Genomic DNA, 23782 nt, shown 5'->3' on the forward strand with positions numbered 1-23782 from the left:
TACCATAAACCAAATCTAAACCTATTTTATGTACACAAACAATCTAATCACCCAAAGTCAATAATCAAATCAATAGTTCCATCTATTTCCAAAAGAATATCAAATCTATCAGCTGACAAAAAAGCCTTTGACCAGGTATCAACATTCTACAATAATGCTTTAAGGATTTCAGGATATAAAGAACGCATAGAATATAACAAAAAAACACCCTTTAGCGAGAAAACTACACTCAGTAATTACTCATAATATGACAATAAAAAATAACAACAACAGAATAAGCCAAAATGTTCCTAACAATACAAATTTCCTCACTAAATACACAGCCACCAGCCCAATCCCAAATCAAAAACAATTTAATAAGAAGAGAAAACTAAGACGTAAGAATGCCATTTGGTTCAATCCTCCTTTCAGCTCCAATGTAAAAACTAACATTCCAAAAGAATTTTTCAGAATAGTGGAAAACTTTAAATACCCTCATAAGTATAGTACCATATTAAACAAAAACTCCATAAAAATCTCATACTCCACAATGCCTAATCTAGCACAGACAATAATTTCAACAAATAACAGGAAAATTAAAAAAGCCCTGGATATACCAATTGATCAAATACTTAGTAACAAATGTAACTGCCTAAATAAAAATGAATTCCCCCTTGATAACGATTGCATACACAAAGACGTGGTATACGCCTGCACAGTCACGCAATTACCAAAACATAAAAACAACCAATCAAACGAGGAAAAAATGAACATAGTCGAAGCGTTCAGAACGCAAACATATATAGGGAAACATATGTTGAGGGCTCGAATGATAATAACAACAGAAACAACGGCCAGGCTAACGTATCCAATAATATAATTCACAGTGAAGACCAGTTTAGGACTAACCAGAACCAAGGCTATGAATCCCCATGCCCCATCTTTGCCCAGCCCCCCAATATAGGACTCAGTAGAAATGGGACCGATGAACAAATAAACAGTAATAAAACAAGGAAAACATTCACGTATATAGATGCATCTTCAAGCTTAATAAAAATAAGAATCTCAAACCACCTTCATTCCTTCAGAAATGAAAGATCTCAAAACAATGATAATAATAGTACATCTTTAACCAAATTCATCAACAGCCTAGAGGACACGAACATTTCATATTTAATTAAATGGAGAATACTGAATAAATCTAGATCATATGCCCCAGGGGATAAGTTTTGCAATCTTTGTATATCCGAGGCAGTTAACATCATAACCTTCAATAAACCCATAATAAATACCAAGAACGAGCTAGTTTCCAGAGGTAAAAACAAGAAAAAAATTAAATACAGCCATCTTAAAATAAAATAACATACACTCTCGGTATAAATGAGAAATAGGTAAAGACAAAGTACTAAATACACGTCAGTCTTGACTAAAATCTAAACAATTACTTTGCTAATATAATAATGTTCATTTTCTAAAGATAGGTTCTTAATCACCTCTTTTAACACATAAAATAACCCTCTCTTTTTGTATATATGCACATGTTAAGTAGAACCTTACTATAAGCACATTAACATACTTTAAATATCCTACACATAATTTGCACTCTAAGATCTAATGATAATAGTATTTCTAAAAACATGTAGCTTTCCAATTAAAGAATTTAAAACTCCGTCCCCATCTACTAACCAGAAAAAGAGCAAAACTTCCCCATTGCAAGGTAATCTCCAGATCCGTACGTATAAACAAGAAAGAACTATACTCATTGATGCGTCATCCCTGTCGGTACTAGTTTAATTAAATTCTATAACCATAGTTACACAACCCCACTGTTTTCATCTTATGAATGTTAAATTAGCAGAGTGGCGGTAAAAGAATAAAAAATACCTATGATAAACTTAGGTAAGTTACTTACACTAATTATTGCTATAAATAATGGTGTTAAATAATGGTATACATTTTTTTATGTCTAAATATATTTTTATGTATATGAGGGTATATCTGGGTATATATGGAACACGTGTCATATGTGGGTATATATGGGCTTAGATGTAAGTATATATAGTGAGCGTATGTGTGTATTAACTGTATGGGTGCGAGTATGTAAAAATATATATTGTACGCGTTCATGCATGTGTACGTGGGTGTGTATGTATATGTTATGTGTAGGTATATATGTATATACGCATGTGTGGGTGTATATGTATGATTGTATGTATATGTATTCAAGTATTTATAGATAACTTTTTATATATTGAAATGCAGCTGTAGAAAATTTCCCCAGTTAAATATTATTAAATAGCATAAGGTTATGGATATTACTGATTTTAAACGTTTTTCAGTAAGGTATTATCAGTAATGTTTTACCTTTGTTTTAACGTATTTAGCATTGAACTATTACCGTAAGGACTATAAAATCAAGATAAAACGCCCCATCAATAATATTAGATTTAATTTCACAATTAGCTCATAAACATTAGTATATTCTAAACTGTATGTCAATCCTCTTTCTAAGGGAAATATAGATACATATAAAATTAAAAATAATTAGTACCTCATGGGCACTATATATAACTTGAGTTGACAGAACAAATACGATTTAAATTGACAAGGAGGTTTGAGACGAAACTAGGAAAAATCCGGAAAAAAGAATTATTCCTTTTACGTATTTGGCCCATCTTTTTATTTTTAGTTAATTTTGGTTTTTGTTCTTATCTCTATATTCTTCTTGTTACTCCTCCTACCCCCCCCGAACCAAGTCCCTATATCTTGTACACGACCTGACCTCAATTAAGCGACCGGTTAAACTTTATGATTCTTGGATTCTACTTGAAGAGATATCTATTTATATAGATGTATGTATGTTTATGTGTGTATATGTATGTATATGTGTATATATATGTTTATATATATGTGTGTGCATATGTATATATGTGTGTGTGTATGTGTATTTGTATGTCTATGTATATATGGATATTGTGTGTATGTGTGTGTTTGTATATGTGTGTTCATGTGTATATTAGGATGAATATGCACATATGTCTCACCCCACCTTCTACAACTTTCCACTACCTGCTCTCCTAAAACTTCGCCCCACTAAAAATAATATAAACCTCTAATGAAAAGGTTTCCACCAGACTTTGAATTTATTATCGCTGGACCCAAAACAAATTTAAACAAGCACTTGCCGATTCGGATATATACACAGCTATGCGGATTACCCAGTATATAGCTTGAAAAGTGTTACCAAATGGATGTAAAGAACGTATATGGATTTTACCAAGCAAGTTGGATCAACAAAAACATTCATATCCTTTTTCTACAAATCCTCCGGCTACAGGACTTCTGATAAATGTATTATTTTCGCTTTGACTTTCCATGTCTCACTGACTTTAGCAAATAGGGTGTATACCTTTATAACTATTTGCTAATATTTTCTCTCCTCTGATGAGATAGTAGACATCGAAACCCTATAGGTTAAGGAGATTAATTTTCTAAAACATCCTTTGTCTAGCTAAGAATAATAAAAATTCTTTGATATGAAACTCAATCACTTCATTTCATTTCAATGAGATTTTTTTGAAATTCATTGAATTACAATTTAATCTATTTGCTCTATCTTGCATATCGAGCATTTTTTGATTTAGATGGGATAGCTTATAGAATATTACTGCCAGTAATATTTTGTAAACCTACAATCTCACCTTTACATAACCCTTGATTGTTAAATAAAAACTGTTCCGAAAAAAAAATATATATACAAATATACAATTGCTTTTTTTTACGATAATAATTACATACCTGCAGAAACGAGTGTGCCCTCCTTTGGGGAATCCTCAGTGAAATGTGTCATGATTAACACTAGTAAGCAGATTCGAACCCGGACACTCGAGCCATCTCTGACTCGATTAGCAAAGAGCGTATCCAATCGTATCAAATCACCCGCGAGAAATATCGTTAAATTTACTCATTTTAATTTTAAATGTTTTTACGTCAGTTACAATGATCTTACTGTTATACGATGATATATGCATGAGATTTTATCTGACTAAATTCAACTAAAAGTGATACACGACAAAGAAACGAGTTTCTTAAAGGGGATGCCATAATAATATAGATATTACTATGTACATGCACATATTTATATGTATATGTACATAGCTATAGAAATATTCATACCTATCTATCTATATATATCTATATATATGCATATATATCAATATATATATATATACATATCTATATGCATACATATCTCTCTCTATATATATACACATTCATATCTATATATGCATATATATACATATATATATATATATATATATATATATATATATAACAACAAAACAGTACTGTATGTGGATGACTATACTTCTCCTCATCTTGAGTTGAGCATATTGAGAAGTGATACACGAATTACCATTAGCGTATAGGCGATGCTCTTTGAGTAAACAAATCGAGCTTAGGTAGTTCGGACGAGGTCAAAACATCAGTAAACTCATGAGTCACACAGGAACCGCCGCTAGCGTAGTGGTTAGGCGCCTTGACTGTCGTAGAGACGGTCGGGTTTCAATTAAGGCTTGAGTCTAGCTGCACTGATGAGCTGTGAAACAGCGACACGGTATTGTATAATATATATTTATATATATACATGTGTATATATATATATATATATATATATATATATATATATATATATATATATATATGAATGATCAAATGTGAACCATGACCGGATGTTATAAAATAAATAACTTGATAAAAAAATAAAGAAATATAATATGACCCCCCAAAAGTGAACCCTAATCGGGTGTATTACGTTTCGTGATTTTTTTTTCCAATCGACTTATGTATTTTATAACATCCGAATATAGTTTCCTCTTTTACGTCATTTTAATATATATATATATATATATATATATATATATATATATATATATATATATATATATATAATTTAAAGGAGATTAGAACAATAGTCTAAAGAGCTGAGTGTATTTCAATGTAACAGTGAAATTACTAGTTTAATTAAAATACAGGAAAGAGAAAGTGCTCGTTGTAATTAAGATATATAATAAGCTAAATAGTTAAATATCCTAGAGCTAATTTAATATTAAGTAATGCGATTGATAATTTAAAATTTAAAAATCAAATTATAATTAAATTAAAAATCCGTTTCATAAGAAGGAACAACAACAAAATCAATTATCTGTACGATCGTTTCGGAAAACAACGCTTTTTTTGTGGCAGACATCTAGTTACGGACAATAATTATTACATATAGTTTTTTAATAAGCAAGGTCTCCTCTTCAGCAAATTTTTAAGGGTTTTTATCAAATATAAACTTAAAATGGCGAGTAATTGAGTCTTGCAAACCATATACACGAGGAGATAAATTATGTGAACTATGTACAAAAGAGACCATAAAAAGGTTAAAATATTAAGATATAAAAAATGCAACCACACTATTAAATTAAAGACATGAACTTATATTCACATGCAGTTATAAACGTTGGTTTAAATTTAATAAATACAAACCACCTTAAATCATTAAAAAATACTTATTAGTAAAAATAGATTACAATTTTGTTTTAATAAATTAAGTTAGACTAATCATCCCCCTTACACCCTTTAAATAAAAAAGTAAAGAAAATATGACTAATTATCTCCCTTACATTATGTAATTACACAAACAACATTCGAAATATAAACCGTAGCGTCTTTAAATCCAAAGTACGCTAACGGAAATAATTTATTGCACGGGCGTCCCCCCTTTTTAAAATTCATCATTCAATAAGATAAAAAGCTATAGCAAACATCTAAATGAGTATTTTAACCATACTTCCTGATTTCAAAAGGCCAAAAATTAAAAGGTAGATTTCTATATATTTTTATGTATATACCTATATATCTATGCATATGTATATATGTGTCTATTTTTTTCATATATATGCATGTATATATTTGTAATGTTGTACTTAAAGCAAACTTATAATTTAAATTCAAATATATATTTTCTCTATTTCTTTTCTATCTCTAACCCATATTAATTTTCTTATAAATTTTAAACCCAGACCTTTTATTTCAATTTTTTTTAGATACATCTGCCTTACTTTTAATGCTAGGTTTGTTTATGGTGTCTTTTAAATTTAATAACAACCCTTAAACATTTGCTGACGAGGAGACCTTGCTTATTAAAAAACTATATGTATTAATTATTGTTCGTAACTAGATGTCTACCACAATAAAAAGCATTGTTTTCCGAAACGAGCGTACAGAAAATTGATTTTGTTGTTGCACCTTCTTATGAAACGGATTTTTAATTTAATCATAATTTGATTTTTAAATTTTAAATTATCAATCACATTACTTAATATTAAAATAATATATATATACATACATATATATATATGTATGTATTTATATGTATATATGTATACACTATGCGAATATAATCACCAAACAATTATATGTCACCAAGCCACTATACTAATATATATTTATAAACGCGCATAAATAAATTACGTAGATATTTTTAGTATTGTGTGGATTCTTCGGACTACAGATCCTGTCTTGATTATCATTTTCATTGCGCTGTGAAACTATATATCAACTAATACAAATTATAAGCAAGACAAAACGCAAAATTACACGTATCAATATCCTCAGGCTTTTAATAAAGTCGTTGGATCCATGGTTGAATTTGATATTTTTACATAAAAATTAACCTTTTTATTCTGTAGAAGTTACTTTAATAATTGAATTCCATTACTTTGTTCTAATTTATTTTTCGCTAAAGATCTGCCTCGCTCTGCACCATTTAATCCAAATATGCTACGAAATGAAAGTTAGAGGCGGAAGACGTTGTATCAATTAAGATAAAAATTAAATGTAATAAGTCCCCAGACGTACCTCTTCATCGTATAGTATATCGATACACTAAGGCTGACTGGGATAGCTTCCGTACATTTATATCTGATCTACCTCTGCATTCCATGTTTAAAAAGGATGTGCCCTCTATAGTATTAGACCTAACTGAATGGTTAATTGTAGGTATTGACCATTTCATACCCTCTAAAAAGTTTCAGCAAAAACCTAACACCCAGCCATGGTTCTCTCCAGAATGTGCTGCTGCCATTGCGCACAGAAATCACTTTTTCCACTGCTTCAAACGTAATAGATGTATGGAAACTAAAGCCGTTTTCAGGACTGCCAGCAACAATTGTAAGAAAGTAATAAGGAACGCAAGAGTGTTGTATGCTATATATGTTAAGTCCAGAGTAGCTGAGTAGAGGCTTGGTTCCCACCAGTTTTGGCAAATAGCAAACAGAATCCTGAATAGAAGCGTGTGCTCCATCCCAACTATTATCAATGGACCTGAGGTAATCTCGTCAGCATCAGACAAAGCCAAACTCTTTGTCAAGAACTTTGCAGCTAATTCTACCTTTGCGACCAAGACCGCCAACCTCCAATATTTCCTCCTGTATCAGAAAACACGCTATGTGATATACGTATATCTGTACGTGATGTTGCCAAGCTAATCAAAAACCTTGATTCCAGTAAAGCAACTGACCCTGATGGTATTCCAATTATAGTACTCAAAAAACTTCAACCTGAATTAGCGCCCATACTTACAAAACTGTTTAAACGTTGTCTTAAGGAGAATAGTTTCCCATCTCCCTGGAAAATCTCATCAGTATGCCCTGTATTTAAGAATTCAGGTGATCGCTCATCCCGCTCTCAGTACAGGCCAATAAGTCTCCTGTGCGTCATGAGTAAGTTGCTAGAATCTGTGTTAAATACAGAAGTAATCAAACATCTCAACAAAAATAACCTTCTTAGTGACACTCAATATGGTTTCCGTTCTGCTAGATCTACAGCAGATGTCCTTACAGTTATATCGCATAGGATTAGCAAATCTCTCGACGGTGGCAATCTTTCTAGGGCAATTGCTCTTGACATATCTAAAGCCTTTGATAGGGTATGGCATACAGGTTTACTTCATAAGATCGCTAGCTATGGTATAGCTGGAAAAGTCTTCTCAATTATTAAATCATTTCTTTCTGATAGGTTCATAAGAGTAGTAGTTGAGGGGCAAAAATCAGAAGCTCACAGTATTAATGCCGGTGCCCCTCAGGGATCCATCCTGGGCCCAACTCTTTTCCTGATCTACATTAATGATCTTCCAAATCATATCCTTACATCATTTGTAGACATTTATGCTGACGACACTACCATTTATGGTACCACATCTAAGACAGTAAACGACCAAGTTCTCTCCAATTCTCTCTCCTCTGATCTTGAGCACGTATTACAATGGGGAAAGGAGTGGCTGGTTACTTTTAATGCATCTAAAACCAAGCTTCTCTCTTTACATCATCAACATTCTAATTCACATTTGTCATCAATTGAAATGAATGGCTCTCGTCTTCAGGAGGCCTCAAGTTTTGACAAGCTTCTGGGCTTGACCATTACTCCTGATCTTAAATGGAACACGTATATCAAATCTGTTGCCAAGGCCGCTGGAAAAATGGTGGGATCTTTCTATCGATCCAGTAGATATCTCACTGCTGATGCTATTCTCTACCTATATAAGAGCCAGGTACGTCCAAGGATGGAATACTGTTGCCACATCTGGCCCTCCCTCGCCAAACTTTCACAAGAAACACTCGTCTAGCTGTAAACACTATCAATAATTTCCCCCACTCTTTATCTGTGCCTAAACCTAAACGTAGATTCCATGAACAAAGCTTCTTTCTTAGAACTGCACGCCTGTGGAATTGTCTTCCGTTTTCCTGCTTTCCGGCTGACTATAATATGGTTGTGTTCAAGTCTAAAGTAAATAAGTTTTTGATGAGCCGTTCCATATAAGTTATTAAATTTACCAAATTTTCATTACTAATGATTACTATATTGACCAATTTCTACTGTACACTCTTTAACCCTTATCTTTGAGTGGCATCTGGGCCTTGATAATGTGGTGATGCCTTTGTAAAAAAAAAAAAAGACGTTCTTATAAGGAAATACCTTCTTAATCTGAGGTGTATATTTCTACTGTGTCACACGGCCTTTACATTGCTTATGTTTTTTTTTTGGTTATGCTTATGCGAATGAAGGTCAGACTTATTTAACGTACTTTTTACCGAGTAACTTAACCTGTCCGTATAAAAAATATTGCTGTGTAGTATCACAAATATTATCTGCCTTTATGTGTATCGCATAAATGTTAATCAACATATATCAATGGAGTATTTCCTTCGACGTGTATATTAAAACGTATTTTCATTATTTACACCTACCTATATCATGATTGTAACCCCACTTGTGTCCGGTATTTTTATATGATGATACATAAAATTAATTTTCATTTGTCTAGCACACTTAAGAATTATTGGGACTGATATTGAAATGGAACAACGTAATTACTATTGGGTTAAGAACATGTAAGAAAAGTAAAACTCTACTCTGTTAGGTTAATTTGAAAAAATAATTATTCTAAGTATTTTATAGAATTCGGTGACCGAATATGCATGTTGAAATAAAGTCGACTGATTATTGGATCTATGCAATATATTTTAAAACCTTAAACAAGTTCTTATGTAATTTTTGTACTTTGCTTTGTCTTATAAATATATATATATATATGTGTATATATATGTATATATATATTCATCTGTGTGTGCGTGTGTATGTGCGTATGTGTGCGTGTGACTACTTCATTTAATCACACATATTATTATACAAAAATATAACATTATGCGTAAATTTTCATGATTTACTTCAACATCGCTAAATACATATTTGAACAATGTAGTAGGTTATAAAAATATATGTGAATATGCCTACACAGAATATTCCGCGTTTGATTCTCGTGAGTCAGGCTTATGCCTAGTTAATTCTGACGAGAACGAAATGCGGAATATTTTGTGTAGCTTAATTGCCATATACATTTTTATAACTTGCTATATACATAGGTATAAACACATATACATATAATATATATATATATATTTACTCAAGTATTATTTGCTATACATACGCAGAGTATTTTACTAAAGAAATCTATTTTGAAGATGTTATATCTATACAAGTTGTGTATCAGAAGCATTTATGTGCGTAAAAAAAAGAGCTATAATGACGTTTTGCATGTGATTGTGCACTTGTTGAATTCCGACGTTACAGTGTATGCAAATCAAGAATAAACAACGATACAATCTTATACACACATACGTACACACGTTCACGCATACATACGTACATACATACATACATAGTGACATATATATATATATATTCATATATATATATATATATATATATATATATATATATCCTGTATATTATATTTTCATTGCAGCAATTTCATTCTGCCGCAAATTGCTGCAGCTTTTTAATAAAAAATGCCACATAAAAATGTATTATGTCGACACATTCAATCTTCGTTTTATGTAATTATACTACGTCGTTTTATACATGTTTATTCGTTATAAATACGTTTTATATTTGATCATAGACAAGTATCATGACGATTGCAACATCTACAGAGGAAGCAGTTTCTTTTTTTCTCCCTGATTATTGAGTCCGATCAGCGCTGCTACTATACACCGTGTATTATTCTTTAAAGTCGGGCGATGTTCATATGCCCCCGTACTTAACTACTTATTACATACATAGACTAAACATACGCGTCTGTTCTCGCTTCACCTAATTATTTCTGCCTTCCGAGTCACCGTCCACCGTTTCTTATTGACTGAGCTCGGAATTTCCATTATTCTTAAGATCCCATTTTTGCCTACATTACCGAACACCAGTTCTCGGTTGACAAATATTTTGCTGAAAATAAATATCTATTATATATATATATATATATATATATATATATATATATATATATATATATATATATATATATATATATATATATATATAGTCATAGTCCCAGGATGAAATATATATATATATACATATATATATATATATATATATATATATATATATATATATATATGAATATGGATGAAAAATACATACATATATGTATACATATATATATATATATATATATATATATATATATATATATATATATATATATATATATATATATATATATATAGCCCCAGGATGAAAAGGCTGAATAGACCGTTTTCTAGGGTAATACTATTGGTACTCTGACACATTCCTCTGCGAGAGGAAAATGGACTATTTCTAAATATTATTTTGAATCTTTTTTGGTAATATATTGTATGATTTATGAATTTGTTTTCAAGAATATAAGGATTAGTGCGGGGTCAAATAATTATATTATGATTAGCACATTGTTATTTGAATATTATATATATATATATATATATATATATATATATATATATATATATATATCATTAAACTTTTATTTTATTATACATGTATCGTCATGAATTATTTTATACAATCGTCTAAAATACAAGATCCCGTTCATGTGCAGAAAATATGTTGTGCTTAATAATAAAAAAAACGTCAGCTGGCAAACCGAAAGTGCTGATCTTGCTCGTAACATAAATAAATAATGCACACGGTGGAAGGATAAATTTGTTGCTCTTAAGAGAAAATACACACTATAGGGTTTTTTTTTTGTCTTTTATTAAAAAAGTCACTTCAGGTAACTTGCTTATTGAGTAGAGCTAACATCTATTCAATATAGCGGCCTTTAGCAAGACCGTCTTAAAAGACAAGATGACCGGTGGGCAAAAATAATTTAATCTGCTGAGGTAATCACGGATAGTCCTTAGTTGCTTGACACCGGTAGTCACCGGTAGTCACTCGTAACGTCTTGAAGTCAGTGTACTATTTCTTTTTTTATTGAAATGCCTTCACGGTGCATCGTTCCAAATTGCTGAGGAAGTTATCGTAAAAGACCAAACGTGACAGTATTTTCATTTTCGACGGATAAAGAATAATAATGCAGTAAAAAAAAGATTTTACACCATCTCCATTCAGCAAAGTAAGTTTTAATGTGCTCTCCCCTGTATTTAACACGATGTAACTATAATTTAATTCATTATTATCATCCTAAGTTTTTTACCATTCAAAAGAAGAAGCTTCAAATAAATTGCTAATATTTAAAAAAAACTTTACAGCATACAAAACTAATGAAAATGCGAGACAACATCGACTCTTTAAAACACGTTCTTATGAAGAGACGATTTTTTAAGCTGTTGACACACATGTTTTAAAAATCTAGCAAAAATTAATTTTCCAGAAATTTTTCAATATTTAAAAATAAATTATGCCGGCTGATGAGATTTTTAAACTTTTTTTAAAGCTAGAAAGATAAAATAAAAAATACTTATATATATATATATATATATATATATATATATATATATATATATATATATATATATATATGACAGTAAACTAAAAAAACGCGCGTTAACACGTGGTCTTAATTCATTTAATTAACGTAATTGGGTTTGTATTACTGTACATATAGATTCGAAAAAGTTGTCAAAATACAAATATATAACAAATAAATGTTATCAAAGGCAAGATAAGTTACTTTTCTACCAAATTTTTGTGTTTTTATTCAATGTAACATGTTTATTCAGCTCGAAAAACGTACAGTGTTTACCAATGTATTCGAAAATTCAAGATGGCGTCTGATTCTCTCTTTAACACGGTAAGTTTGGGATAAGGTGTTATAAATAAAAATCTATACAAAATACTATTAAAAACCCGCCGAATATATGTAAACCTATATCACGGTAACATAGCGAGTTTTTACAGTATGTTATCCGGTTTTGTATTTATAACACCTTTTTCCAAACTTACCGTGTTAAAGAGAGAATCAGACGCCATCTGGAATTTTCGAATACATCGGTAGACACTGTAAGTTTTTCGAGCTGAATAAACATGTTACATTGAATAAAACACGAAAAAATATATCCAGTTTGGTAGAAAAGTAACTTATCTTGCCTTTGATAACATTTATTTGTTATATATTTGTTTTTTGACAACTTTTTCGAATCTATGTGTACAGTAATACAAACCCACGTATTTTAACAAACTTAAAATATGGATATAAAATTATTATGTTTGTTATGTGGTGAAATAATCTTAAATAAGAAACATGATTTTTCTTTAGGTTAATTATTTTTTTACTGTGCAATATTTCATGAATTTATTAAAAATTTTGTTTTTGATTTTGAAAAATATTGTGGTTCATTTGCATGTAAAAATATTGTGGTTCATTTTGATTAAAAAAATATTCATTTTGATTAAAACAATATTGTTCATTTTGATTTAAAAAAATATTGTTAATTTTGATTTAAAAAATATTGATGATTTTGATTTAAAAAATATTGATGATTTTGATTTAAAAAATATTGATGATTTTGATTTAAAAATATTGATGATTTTGATTTAAAAAATATTGATGATTTTGATTTTAAAATATTGATCATTTTGATTTAAAAAATATTGGTCATTTTGATTTAAAAAATATTGATAATTTTGATCAACAAATAGTTTAATTTTAATATTTGTTTATTGTCTTAACTCATATCAAATGTTTTGCTTGTGTTCTGCTTCAAATATTCATGATCTTACATGCATACTTTTCATTTAATTATATTAAATAATCTTCAAGTTTATTTAAAATCAAATCGTGTTCCTTCACTTTTTTAAAATGTAATTTATAAGTAATTAAAGAACGCATTCTAATCTTTAAAATCTATAATACAACGAAATATTCAATTGCTTATAAACAACTTGTGTTTTTTTAATTATTTTTTATTATTAATATTAGATGAGTTTCAGTATAAATAATCGTGTTCTTTCTTTATTTCTTTATTTTAATCCAATTTTGAAGTTTTGTAACGCTGTCTGTAAAAATTACTGTTCATTATTGACAGTCTAAGAGTTCCACATATCTTGCTTGTTGGGACCTCGGAGATGACGTCATTTATTCAGCTGGCCGGCCATCTTTATAACGAAGGCAACGCCTTTAGCCTCAAACACCGCCTCAGCACGGGTTCAGAACTAGGAACGTGCCTTTTCCCAAAAGCGCCGTCGGAGGTTACACGAATACTCGGCGGATGGCAGCGTTCAGGCTTGCTTTAATGTAATAAGGGGTTCATGTTGATGATATTTTCTATGTCAGACCAAACGACATAATTAGTCAGTTTAGTTCGGAGACAAGTGAAAGAAGCGCACAAGTTCATAGCACACCATCTGCGGCCAAACCTTGGTAAATTTGGGCATGTGGACAGGCATCGCGTCCTGTTGTTACACCCATAGTCGGCAACCGGACAACTAATTGCACCATAGAATCACCGCGCGCTTCATCACCTCCAGATGCATTGTGGTATTAACTTTCAAGCCACCCTCGAGGATAGGAGGTAACCTGATATATCCTCACTGAAAATCACACCAAAGACAATAACTGTGAACGGAAACTTTGTTTTCATTACGCTGGTGCTGGCAATGACCCTGTGCTCATAACATGAATCGAAATAGAACATGAGGTGTATAGCAGCGTATCTCTGATCACCCCGTTGTCGTTTTCAGACACGATAGAAGGTGTAGCTTTTAGACACGTATAGAAGATTTCTATCGCTTTGGTGATTGGTGCACAATTAGTAACTAGTATACCGGTTTTCATCAAAAGGGAAATAGAATCATGTCGTCGTTTCCAGGGTTACAATTTTACTTGTTCAACCTTGTATGTGCATAAATATATTCGATTTGCTCGATGTAATACTTCAGAAATTATATTAACTACACGTTAGAACAACGAAAATATATTATTCATGGCAGGTATTTTAAACTAGTTGGACGTCTATATTACTATTGCAAATCCTGATATGCCGCAGATTTCACCACTGCTGAGCGTCAATTTAAACCATTGTCTGGTTGTTTTCCATGAATTAAACTTTTTTTACATGCATGTTGTGCGTTATAATTTACTGTTTTCTGAAATATTCCGAAAATATAGGTTGATTACTATTAATCGTTGATTCTCTTTTTCTATTGTGTTATAATTATAGGGAGGGCGTCATAAATATGCATTGTTTGGTTCTTACACTAACTTATATTTTCAAATTTATAACGTATGGACTATTGGGAAACCACAAAGTCGGTTTACGTTAGTGATTTTACGACAAATGTGTAATAATTATTATAATCTTATATAATACCGCAATATTGACAGATTCATCTGAACTGCATTACTCTTACTAGGAGAATTTATAATATGAACACCTACAATATACTGCAACTAATGAAATGTATTTAAAATACAATCTTTCCTATAGTAATATTTTTGATTCACAAACTTTAAAGACATAGCATGGGAAGTTTTATAATAAAGAGCTTTTATTATTCAAGTAATATCATCGCAAAAAACAGTGAAGGCCTATTGTTATTAGTACCTTAAAAGTGTATACGTAAGAAAAATGTCCTAAGCAAAATAAGAGGTTTATAAGCTGAAAGATTTTGTAAACAAGCTACAGAACAAGTATGCTGGGTTATTACAGTATATTAAATGTCGGATTGAAGCAATAATACAAGTTGAAAAAAACACAGAATCCATTTATGTAATTGTATGAAAATATATTTTACTATTTTATATGTTAATCAAAAACTATCGAAATAGAGATGCATTACAAGACCCCTTTCACATTGAGTATTATTTAATTTTTTTTTTTACCAGGGACCATTTTTCATTAACGTTACTTTTACTTAAACATGGTCTTACCTTTACCCAGTGCATAATATCACTGCACTTGTAAATGTACGTCAAAGATGGGTTCACATAAAGCGAAGTGCTTGACTGCAGAATCATTGTGCAAAGAAACCTATTTAAATAAATATTATCATTTTTTTTTAATTTTGTAGACACCTGAAAGATATAATGAATAAAATTAGCTTAATTTCTTTCTTTCTTTTTTTCCAGGAAACCTGATTGTACTTTTAGTGATCATCCTGAATCCTCGTATGCGAACACGGACAAATTTCTTTTTGGCAAATCTTGCAGCAGCTGATCTCTGCGTCGGTATCTTTTGCATTTTCCCGAACTTGTCAGTGTATATTTCACCAATATGGCATCTAGGACGGGTAGGTATACAAGAATATATATATATATATATATATATATATATATATATATATATATATATATATATGTGTGTGTGTGTGTGTGTGTGTGTATGTGTGTATATATATTAAATGTTTTTATATATTAAATATATATATATAATATATATTATATATAATATACATTATATATATTATATATTATATATATATATATTATATATATATTATATATATTATATATAATTGAAAGTTTGTGAAGACACCTCTCAGCATTTATACTCAACGAAATTTTTATTTACTGTCTTAAAAAATGACAATATATGTTTTCGGCATGCGGTCAAATTTTTATTTTATTAGTTTTATCCGAGAAAAAGGGCTGATATGATGTATAGAATTGAAAAATCAGTACTTAGGATTTTGGAGTAATCGTTCACATGAGAGATTTTTTATGTATGAAATATATAGAATTAAAAACACACTTTGTTGCTCGCTTGCTTATAGTAATCCTACATTAGTCACTGTGTTCAAACATTAGTTTATATCTCAGCTAGAAATATTTTTTATTTAGCAGAAGTGAACTACTCAGAAAAAAAACGGATAATACCGCATACACATGTTTCAGACATCTTCCGTTCATTTTTCGTCGGTAATGTTATGTTTTATGCATGGTTACACCGGATATATCTGCTTGCATATATATATATATAAATAAAAAAATAAACCAGCATACGTCCCGGAATTAAGTCAATGCTCACTCTGTAACGCAGAGAAATACTACATCCTCCGGCCCATTCATGACCCAAAAATAAAATATTTAAATGTGAGGAGTGAAGCTTTGAAAAGTTGCATACATAGAAGGAAGGGGTTCCTAATAAATTGGATCAATGAAAAGAACAACACTTAGATGTTGTGTATATATATATATATATATATATATATATATATATATATATATATATATATATATATAATAAAGAAAAAAATTGTAAATACATAAATGATTAGTCGGTAAACTTGGATTTTAATCGCAATTATATTATAGATTTTTAATTAATGAATTTTATAAAAAAATATAATTATATTTTATAAATGTAATTTATAATCTATTTCGAATTTAAAACTATAGAAAAATATAATAATGTTAATAAACTAGGGAAATCACTTAGGATAGATAAATACTCACTTCCCCAAACCTTGAAAGATTTGGTTTTTTTAAAAATAATTTTTAAACGTATTTCGAAATTTTTAAACGTGATTCGATATAATCAAAATTATTTTTTTAAACTTTAAACGTATGTTTGGAAATTTTTAAATGTAATTCGATTTAATTAAACGAATAATTAAGTGTTTAACCGATACCAATACAGATTTTGATGTTTTTTATATTTAAGGAAAGAGATTTTAAAATTAAATATATATATATAAAGGGGGGATTAAACAAAACGAAATTTGAACGTGAATTCGCGAGGTATATATACTTCACACTTCCGGTTATAAGATAGACGAATATTGGCTGAAGAGAGCTTGATAAGGATACCTTAAACGGGCCTTATAATCTGGCTTGAAACCGACGGTACCAATGATCTGTCTCAACTAACAACTTTCTGTACACAAAATATAAGTACGCTCTTAAAATTTGGATTTTTCTTTTTAATTGAGCACTCTGCTGGAATTAAAAAAAAAAAAAAACTAATCACATATATATATATATATATATATATATATATATATATATATATATATATATATATATATATATATATATACTAGACTAACCGTGACTCTTTGGGTCAGTATGTAATATTAGCTATGGAATTAATGTATGAGCGTGACACTTGTGATGTCAAGAAAATAGGTTTTTGTGACATAACAGAAACATTTCTATGAAAGTATATTAAAATGAACAAAATAATATAGAGAGATTTCTATGAATCGTTCTGTTTATAATTCTTTATTAAAAAACTTACAACAACTGAATTATAAGTGGTCTGCCATACTTATAGGTAAATGTGTCCTTACGCGCACAAAAATTGGTACTCTGCCAACGTACACAGTAAAACAATACGTTTAATTGTCGCGTAATTCGCCGTTGTAACATACCCTTATGGTTGGTTGTCAACAGTTTAAAGTAGAATTAGTTGTAAGAAAATTGCGTTAAAATAAATGAAACGTAATACGGAAATGACCGATGTAAAAAAAGCAAAAAAAAAACATTAACAATTGTTTATTTGTATAATTAAACGCGAAAAAATTGGGACGCTGAAAATGTACACAGTAAAATAAAACGATTTATTGTCGCGTGGATTGTTTAGTATAATATATATCGTATATATGAAACAGGTCGATGATTATACGTATTATTTGTAATCACGTCTTGCGTTTACTTCCCATATCTTGAAGTTTTTTATTCAATAAATTTTAGATATCCGCTTTTCTATGGACGTCAGTTTGTTCGAACGAAACTGGTCCAGCGATTTGTGTTTATTTGTTTACGATGTAATGGGTTCATGTTTATGTACGTATGAACAACCGAAAGTTGTAAACCGGATGTTGGGTTACAACACCCGTCACAAGGTCATTTGAGTTTTATAAATATATGTGTATATATATATATATACATGCATATATACTTGCATATACAAACATGCATGTGTATATACACATATATATATATATATACATATATACATATATATACATGCATATATACATATATATACATATTTATTCACATATATATGCATATATGTATATATATATATTATATTATATTTTTGAAGTAACAAGACAAGTGTTCTCAAATGCTATTTTATAACATTTTAAATGAAGAATTATTAACATATATGTTGATTTGCATCTATCAAGTAAAAAAAATATTTCTTTTACGCATTTTAGGCGGCTTACTTTTCAGAGAAATCTTAATAAAAACAAAGGACAAAATAAAATTAGGTTTACATTAAACAACCACACTATTGATGATTACCCCCGTACTGCGTTTAACTTTATTTGTTATTACAATATTTTTATATCTCAATGAATATGAATTATTATAATTTTAAAAAATACTTTAATTCTCAATTTTATATAATTTTTTAATTAAGAATAGTAGATATTAATAAAAGATAATAGAAATTATTTATATATTAATATTTGCTCTACTATGATTGATTTATAAAAAAACTGATTTACTTTCCAATAAATTATGTATATATATATATATATATATATATATATATATATATATATACCTACATTTCTATACATATATATATATATATATATATATATATATATATATGTATGTATGTATATATTTACAGATATATATATGATGGACTCTCCCATCGATTTCGACGTATGAGGTTCGGACAACCCATATTTCTAAAACTCATTTATGCTTTTGCCTCTGATGACTTTTTAGTCCAGCAAGGGACTTGCAAACAAGGCCACAAATCGAACATGAATGTGGATTTAACGCTGCAGATATTGGTGCGGCTGCTAGTCGTTTTGCTCTTACTCAGTTTTCTTTCAGTTGCCTTAAGCTTTCAGATTGAAAACTCTGGAGACCTTCAAAACACTTGATCTCCACCTTTTCGGTCATTCACCTCATATTCAAGACTCCTGTATGGTATGTTCCCTGCTGACAAGTTACTCTTCAACGTGGCTTGTACCTAAGCCAAGGACGTCCGACAATTCTTTTACCACCATCAAATTGACTGTACATCGCAATTTTTTGGAATTCTGTCATCGGGCATCCTCAATATATGACCAGCCCACCGCAATTGCGATTGAATAAGGAATAATTCAATGCCAGATATTTTGCATTTTGTGAATAATTCGGCATTTTATACCTTGTCCCGGAGGCTAAGACCACATATGGAGCGTAGACAGCTTTTGTGGAAAACGTCCAGCTGATTAATGTGATGTCTGTATGGAGTCCATGATTCAGATCCATAAAGAAGAATGGAAAGAACAACAGCACGGTAGACAAGGATTTTTGTGTCTAGTGAAATACCCCTTTCATTCCACAAGCGATGGCGATGATTTCCAAAGGCAGAAGTGGCCTTAGCAATCCTGTTGGCAATTTCATCATCAAGAGAACCGCCCTGGTTAACCTTGCTACCAAGGTAAGGAAAGGACTTGACATAATTGATATCATGACTGTCGACTTCAGCTTTTATATATATATATATATATATATATATATATATATATATATATATATATATATATATATATATACACCGAAGTCAATAGAAATGTAAGGTCATTGCTACAGACACATTGAGTTTTTAAAGATTAAAATAAAGAATAGAACTATAGGTTTCATAGTGTGACCTGATTTTTATTATGGTCAGTTTGCAGTGTGTCAGATTCAAGTTACAGTGTAATCAACTCACTTACCCCGAAATAGTTTTCCTTCGTAGCTTGATAAACATACATGTAACCTTCATGTGCAAAATAAGTAATAAGATACAGAATTCGTTAGGTTTACTCAAGATGAAAATAAATGTAGTCTACAGGACAAAGAAAATACCTTTCAAGTCTGTAATCATTCGTTACGCCGATATATCCATTCTTATTAACATTTTTTATGCCCTGAGTTCGAAATAAATACGTTCTTTTCACCAGAGGAAAAATAGTATATGAATATTGTAACAGATCTGTAGATTTTCTTGTGTAGGCAGAACTGAAGACTGCATTATATTAAATTGAGTCTTATGTGCCAAAAAACATATATGAACTATTTACATATTTCTTAGTTGAAATAATTATATGAGTCCATGTTCACCTTCTTATCTGGCTATGGAAGCATCGTTACTCTGGTGTGTCTTTAATGTTGTAGCATTTGTAAAACTTGTAGAGCACGTCCTTTTTAGGTTCACTCTAAAAATAGAACGTCATTTTTAACCTCGTTACGTTTTAATGTTTTTTTTTAAATAGCGCTTGCGCCCCAGAGATATACTGTAATCGGGAAAATAATATTCAACAATCATACTTTTTTATATAATAAATAATATTAACAAAAACGAAATAATTTAATTCTTAAGTAAAAATATCAGTTTTCTATACCATTATTTGTATGTTTTCTACACAAGTTGAACTTACCTTTCCTATTGGAAATGTCGTCTTTTATAGGTTTTCGGGTATGCGTCTAATTAATGAACACCCCCGACTTCTCATGTTAAGAACAGCTTTCGAAAGAGAAACTCCCTACCTCTCCATACAAAGAAAAAACTTTCAGAATAGACACCACTTACCTCCCCATGTTAATGACGGCTTTTGAAATTCGGCAATTCGGATATGTGATCGTTTTGGGTCATAATCCATTTTTAATAAGACACCTCCTGCTTAAAATCTCTTATACTTTAAACTTCTCCACATATCGATGTTCGTGCTATCCATTTTTTTCAAACTTAATTTCTATTATTTTATCAATTACTTTCGATTTTTTGAAGGCGCATGCGAATTAAAAAAAAAAGTTAAAACGGAACGAAATATTAATTTCCGTTACATTTTCAATACAACCGTTTAACAGAGCGTTCTCAGCAAGTTTTACCGGTGCATTTAATTCCAAACTTTATTTAACTGTTGCAGTCTTATTTAACCACACTGTTTTCCTTAAAGTTTACAATTTGTAGAAATATTGCGTGTATTTTATTTAAAAAGATATGTAAAGTTGTTTTCTCTTTTTAAATAAAAAACAGGTCTATAAATAATTATGTATATATATATATATATACATATATAATTGTCTGGTTTCAACGTCATGTCAGACGAGTGCCACTCCCTCAGCCATTTAAAGTCCATGAGACCAAAAATGACTTTTTTTAATCTTACCGGTGAATTCACACGCTCAAGCAGACATGGCACTGAAGATGGTCATTGAGATCAATTATAAGATGCTTCCAGCATTTCAAGCTTCTACGCGTCATTACTTTTCAATCGCCACAAAACAACTTTGATAGACAAATGCCTTAGGGAATATGTATACACAGATGATGTTACAGATGGTTAGCTATATACAACAGCTGAGTCTCTCTCTTGGTTTAACATTGTGAGATCCAGCAGAAAGCAAGAGCAAGATAACCAGCAACAAGTTGAAATGCAGACCAGCTTAATACGGGCACTTGTCTCACGCTATATGTTTTTTTTTAATAAGAGATTTGCTTCTCATAGAAAGGTTGCCTTCAGCACGGATTACAGGAGTCCTCTCCATCCCAACGGACACACACACACACACACACACACACACACACACAAACGGTGCTAGTTTGCCGGTGACCCCGAAAAAGAGTTCATTCGCACTTTGGAAGGTATTGTTTTTAATCCTTCAGGGAGACTAGCCATCTTCCTGACCAAACAAGTCTGGGGGTACCAGTTTAGTCGCCGTTGACCCGACCATGAGGTAGGTAGTATTGGCTTACATGGTATATATATCAAGTAGTAAAATTAAAGTTTACAAGCAATTGGTTCTGTAAACTTAATTTCAACGGAATAAACAAATCCAGTTCTTCTTAACAAAGAAAATAATGTGTCATAGAACACAATTTCAAATTGTAAAGGATATTTTTAATTAATTTATTATTTCTTGTTTGTTTTTTATAGGTGTCATACTTATCAAGGCCCAGAGATCACTCGAGAATAAGAGGGTTTACAGTATTAAATCTAGTAACCATTATTTGAAATTCGTCAAACTTAAATCCTCAAGATCTTGTTTACTTTATACTTGAAGACAAGCATATTGTAGTCAGTTAAAATGCAGGCAAACAGAAGACAGGTCCATAAGAAAGAAAAATCTTTCTATGAAATCGATGTTTACGTTTAGGCATAAATAAACAGTAGGGGAAATTATTAATTGTGGTTTCAGATGGACGAGTGTTTACTGACAGGATTCTCAAATAATAGATTTCCTTAATACCTTGATTTCAAAATAAATACGTTCTTTTCATCAAGGAAAATATTACCATAATATTATATGAATATTATAACAAAACTGAATATTATAACAAAACTGTGAATCTTTGAGCACTGGAAGAAATTTAAATTGTATTATATGGAAACTAGTCATATATGCAAAAAGAAATAGGGTAAATAGTTCATTGAATGAAAAAAAATGAAAACTAAAAGCTAAAAAAACAAAATCAAAATTAAAGATAAAAATCAAGATGAAAAGATTTGAAGTGCTTACTTATTTCCTAGTTCAATTTTTATATTGTTTTAGAAGCATTCGTTAAACCGTTATTTCTAATATTTAGTTCAAATTTTAAACTATTCGAAATAGCTTTTTTCCTCTATGATTGGCATCGCTTTTTTTTACAGGTTGACATTATACCTATTTTGGAATTTAAGTTGGATCTATTCGTCACCATTGCAAATGCGACTTTTCTATATGAGATTAATTGACTACTTTATATACATTCTATCACGATTTAAACTCTTTAATTTTTTCTTTGTTTTCATTTTATTAGCTATTTACGCTTAAACGTTTTGTATATATAACTAGTTTTTATATAATATAGTTCTAATTCATGCAAATTAATGGTTTTGCTATAATATTTATTTGCTAATGTATTTTATCTCATGCTAGGAACGTATTTTATGAACCCTCGCGGATTAATGCAATCTTATATTTCTAATTTTAGTATCCTCTCGACCAATACATTATTGTAAAATATTATTTACGAGGTACTTTACATATGTTTCCACAGTTTTTTTTAGAGGA

At 30.2% G+C, this 23782-nt stretch overlaps 1 protein-coding gene across 1 annotated transcript in view; it reads left to right on the plus strand.

Annotated features, from left to right (window-relative positions):
• LOC145256226 (trissin receptor-like) overlaps window positions 1–23782 on the plus strand; it is a 233634-nt gene that overhangs the window by 187161 nt on the left and 22691 nt on the right. Inside the window, exon 3 of the mRNA XM_080114850.1 lies at window positions 15914–16074. Within this exon, the coding sequence (XP_079970976.1) occupies window positions 15914–16074 (161 nt within the window). The remainder of the gene's footprint in view (window positions 1–15913; window positions 16075–23782) is intronic.

This window comes from Euprymna scolopes, chromosome 32, assembly GCF_053919585.1.
Source record: "Euprymna scolopes isolate OS-2025 chromosome 32, ASM5391958v1, whole genome shotgun sequence".
NCBI classification, from domain to species: domain Eukaryota; kingdom Metazoa; phylum Mollusca; class Cephalopoda; order Sepiida; family Sepiolidae; genus Euprymna; species Euprymna scolopes.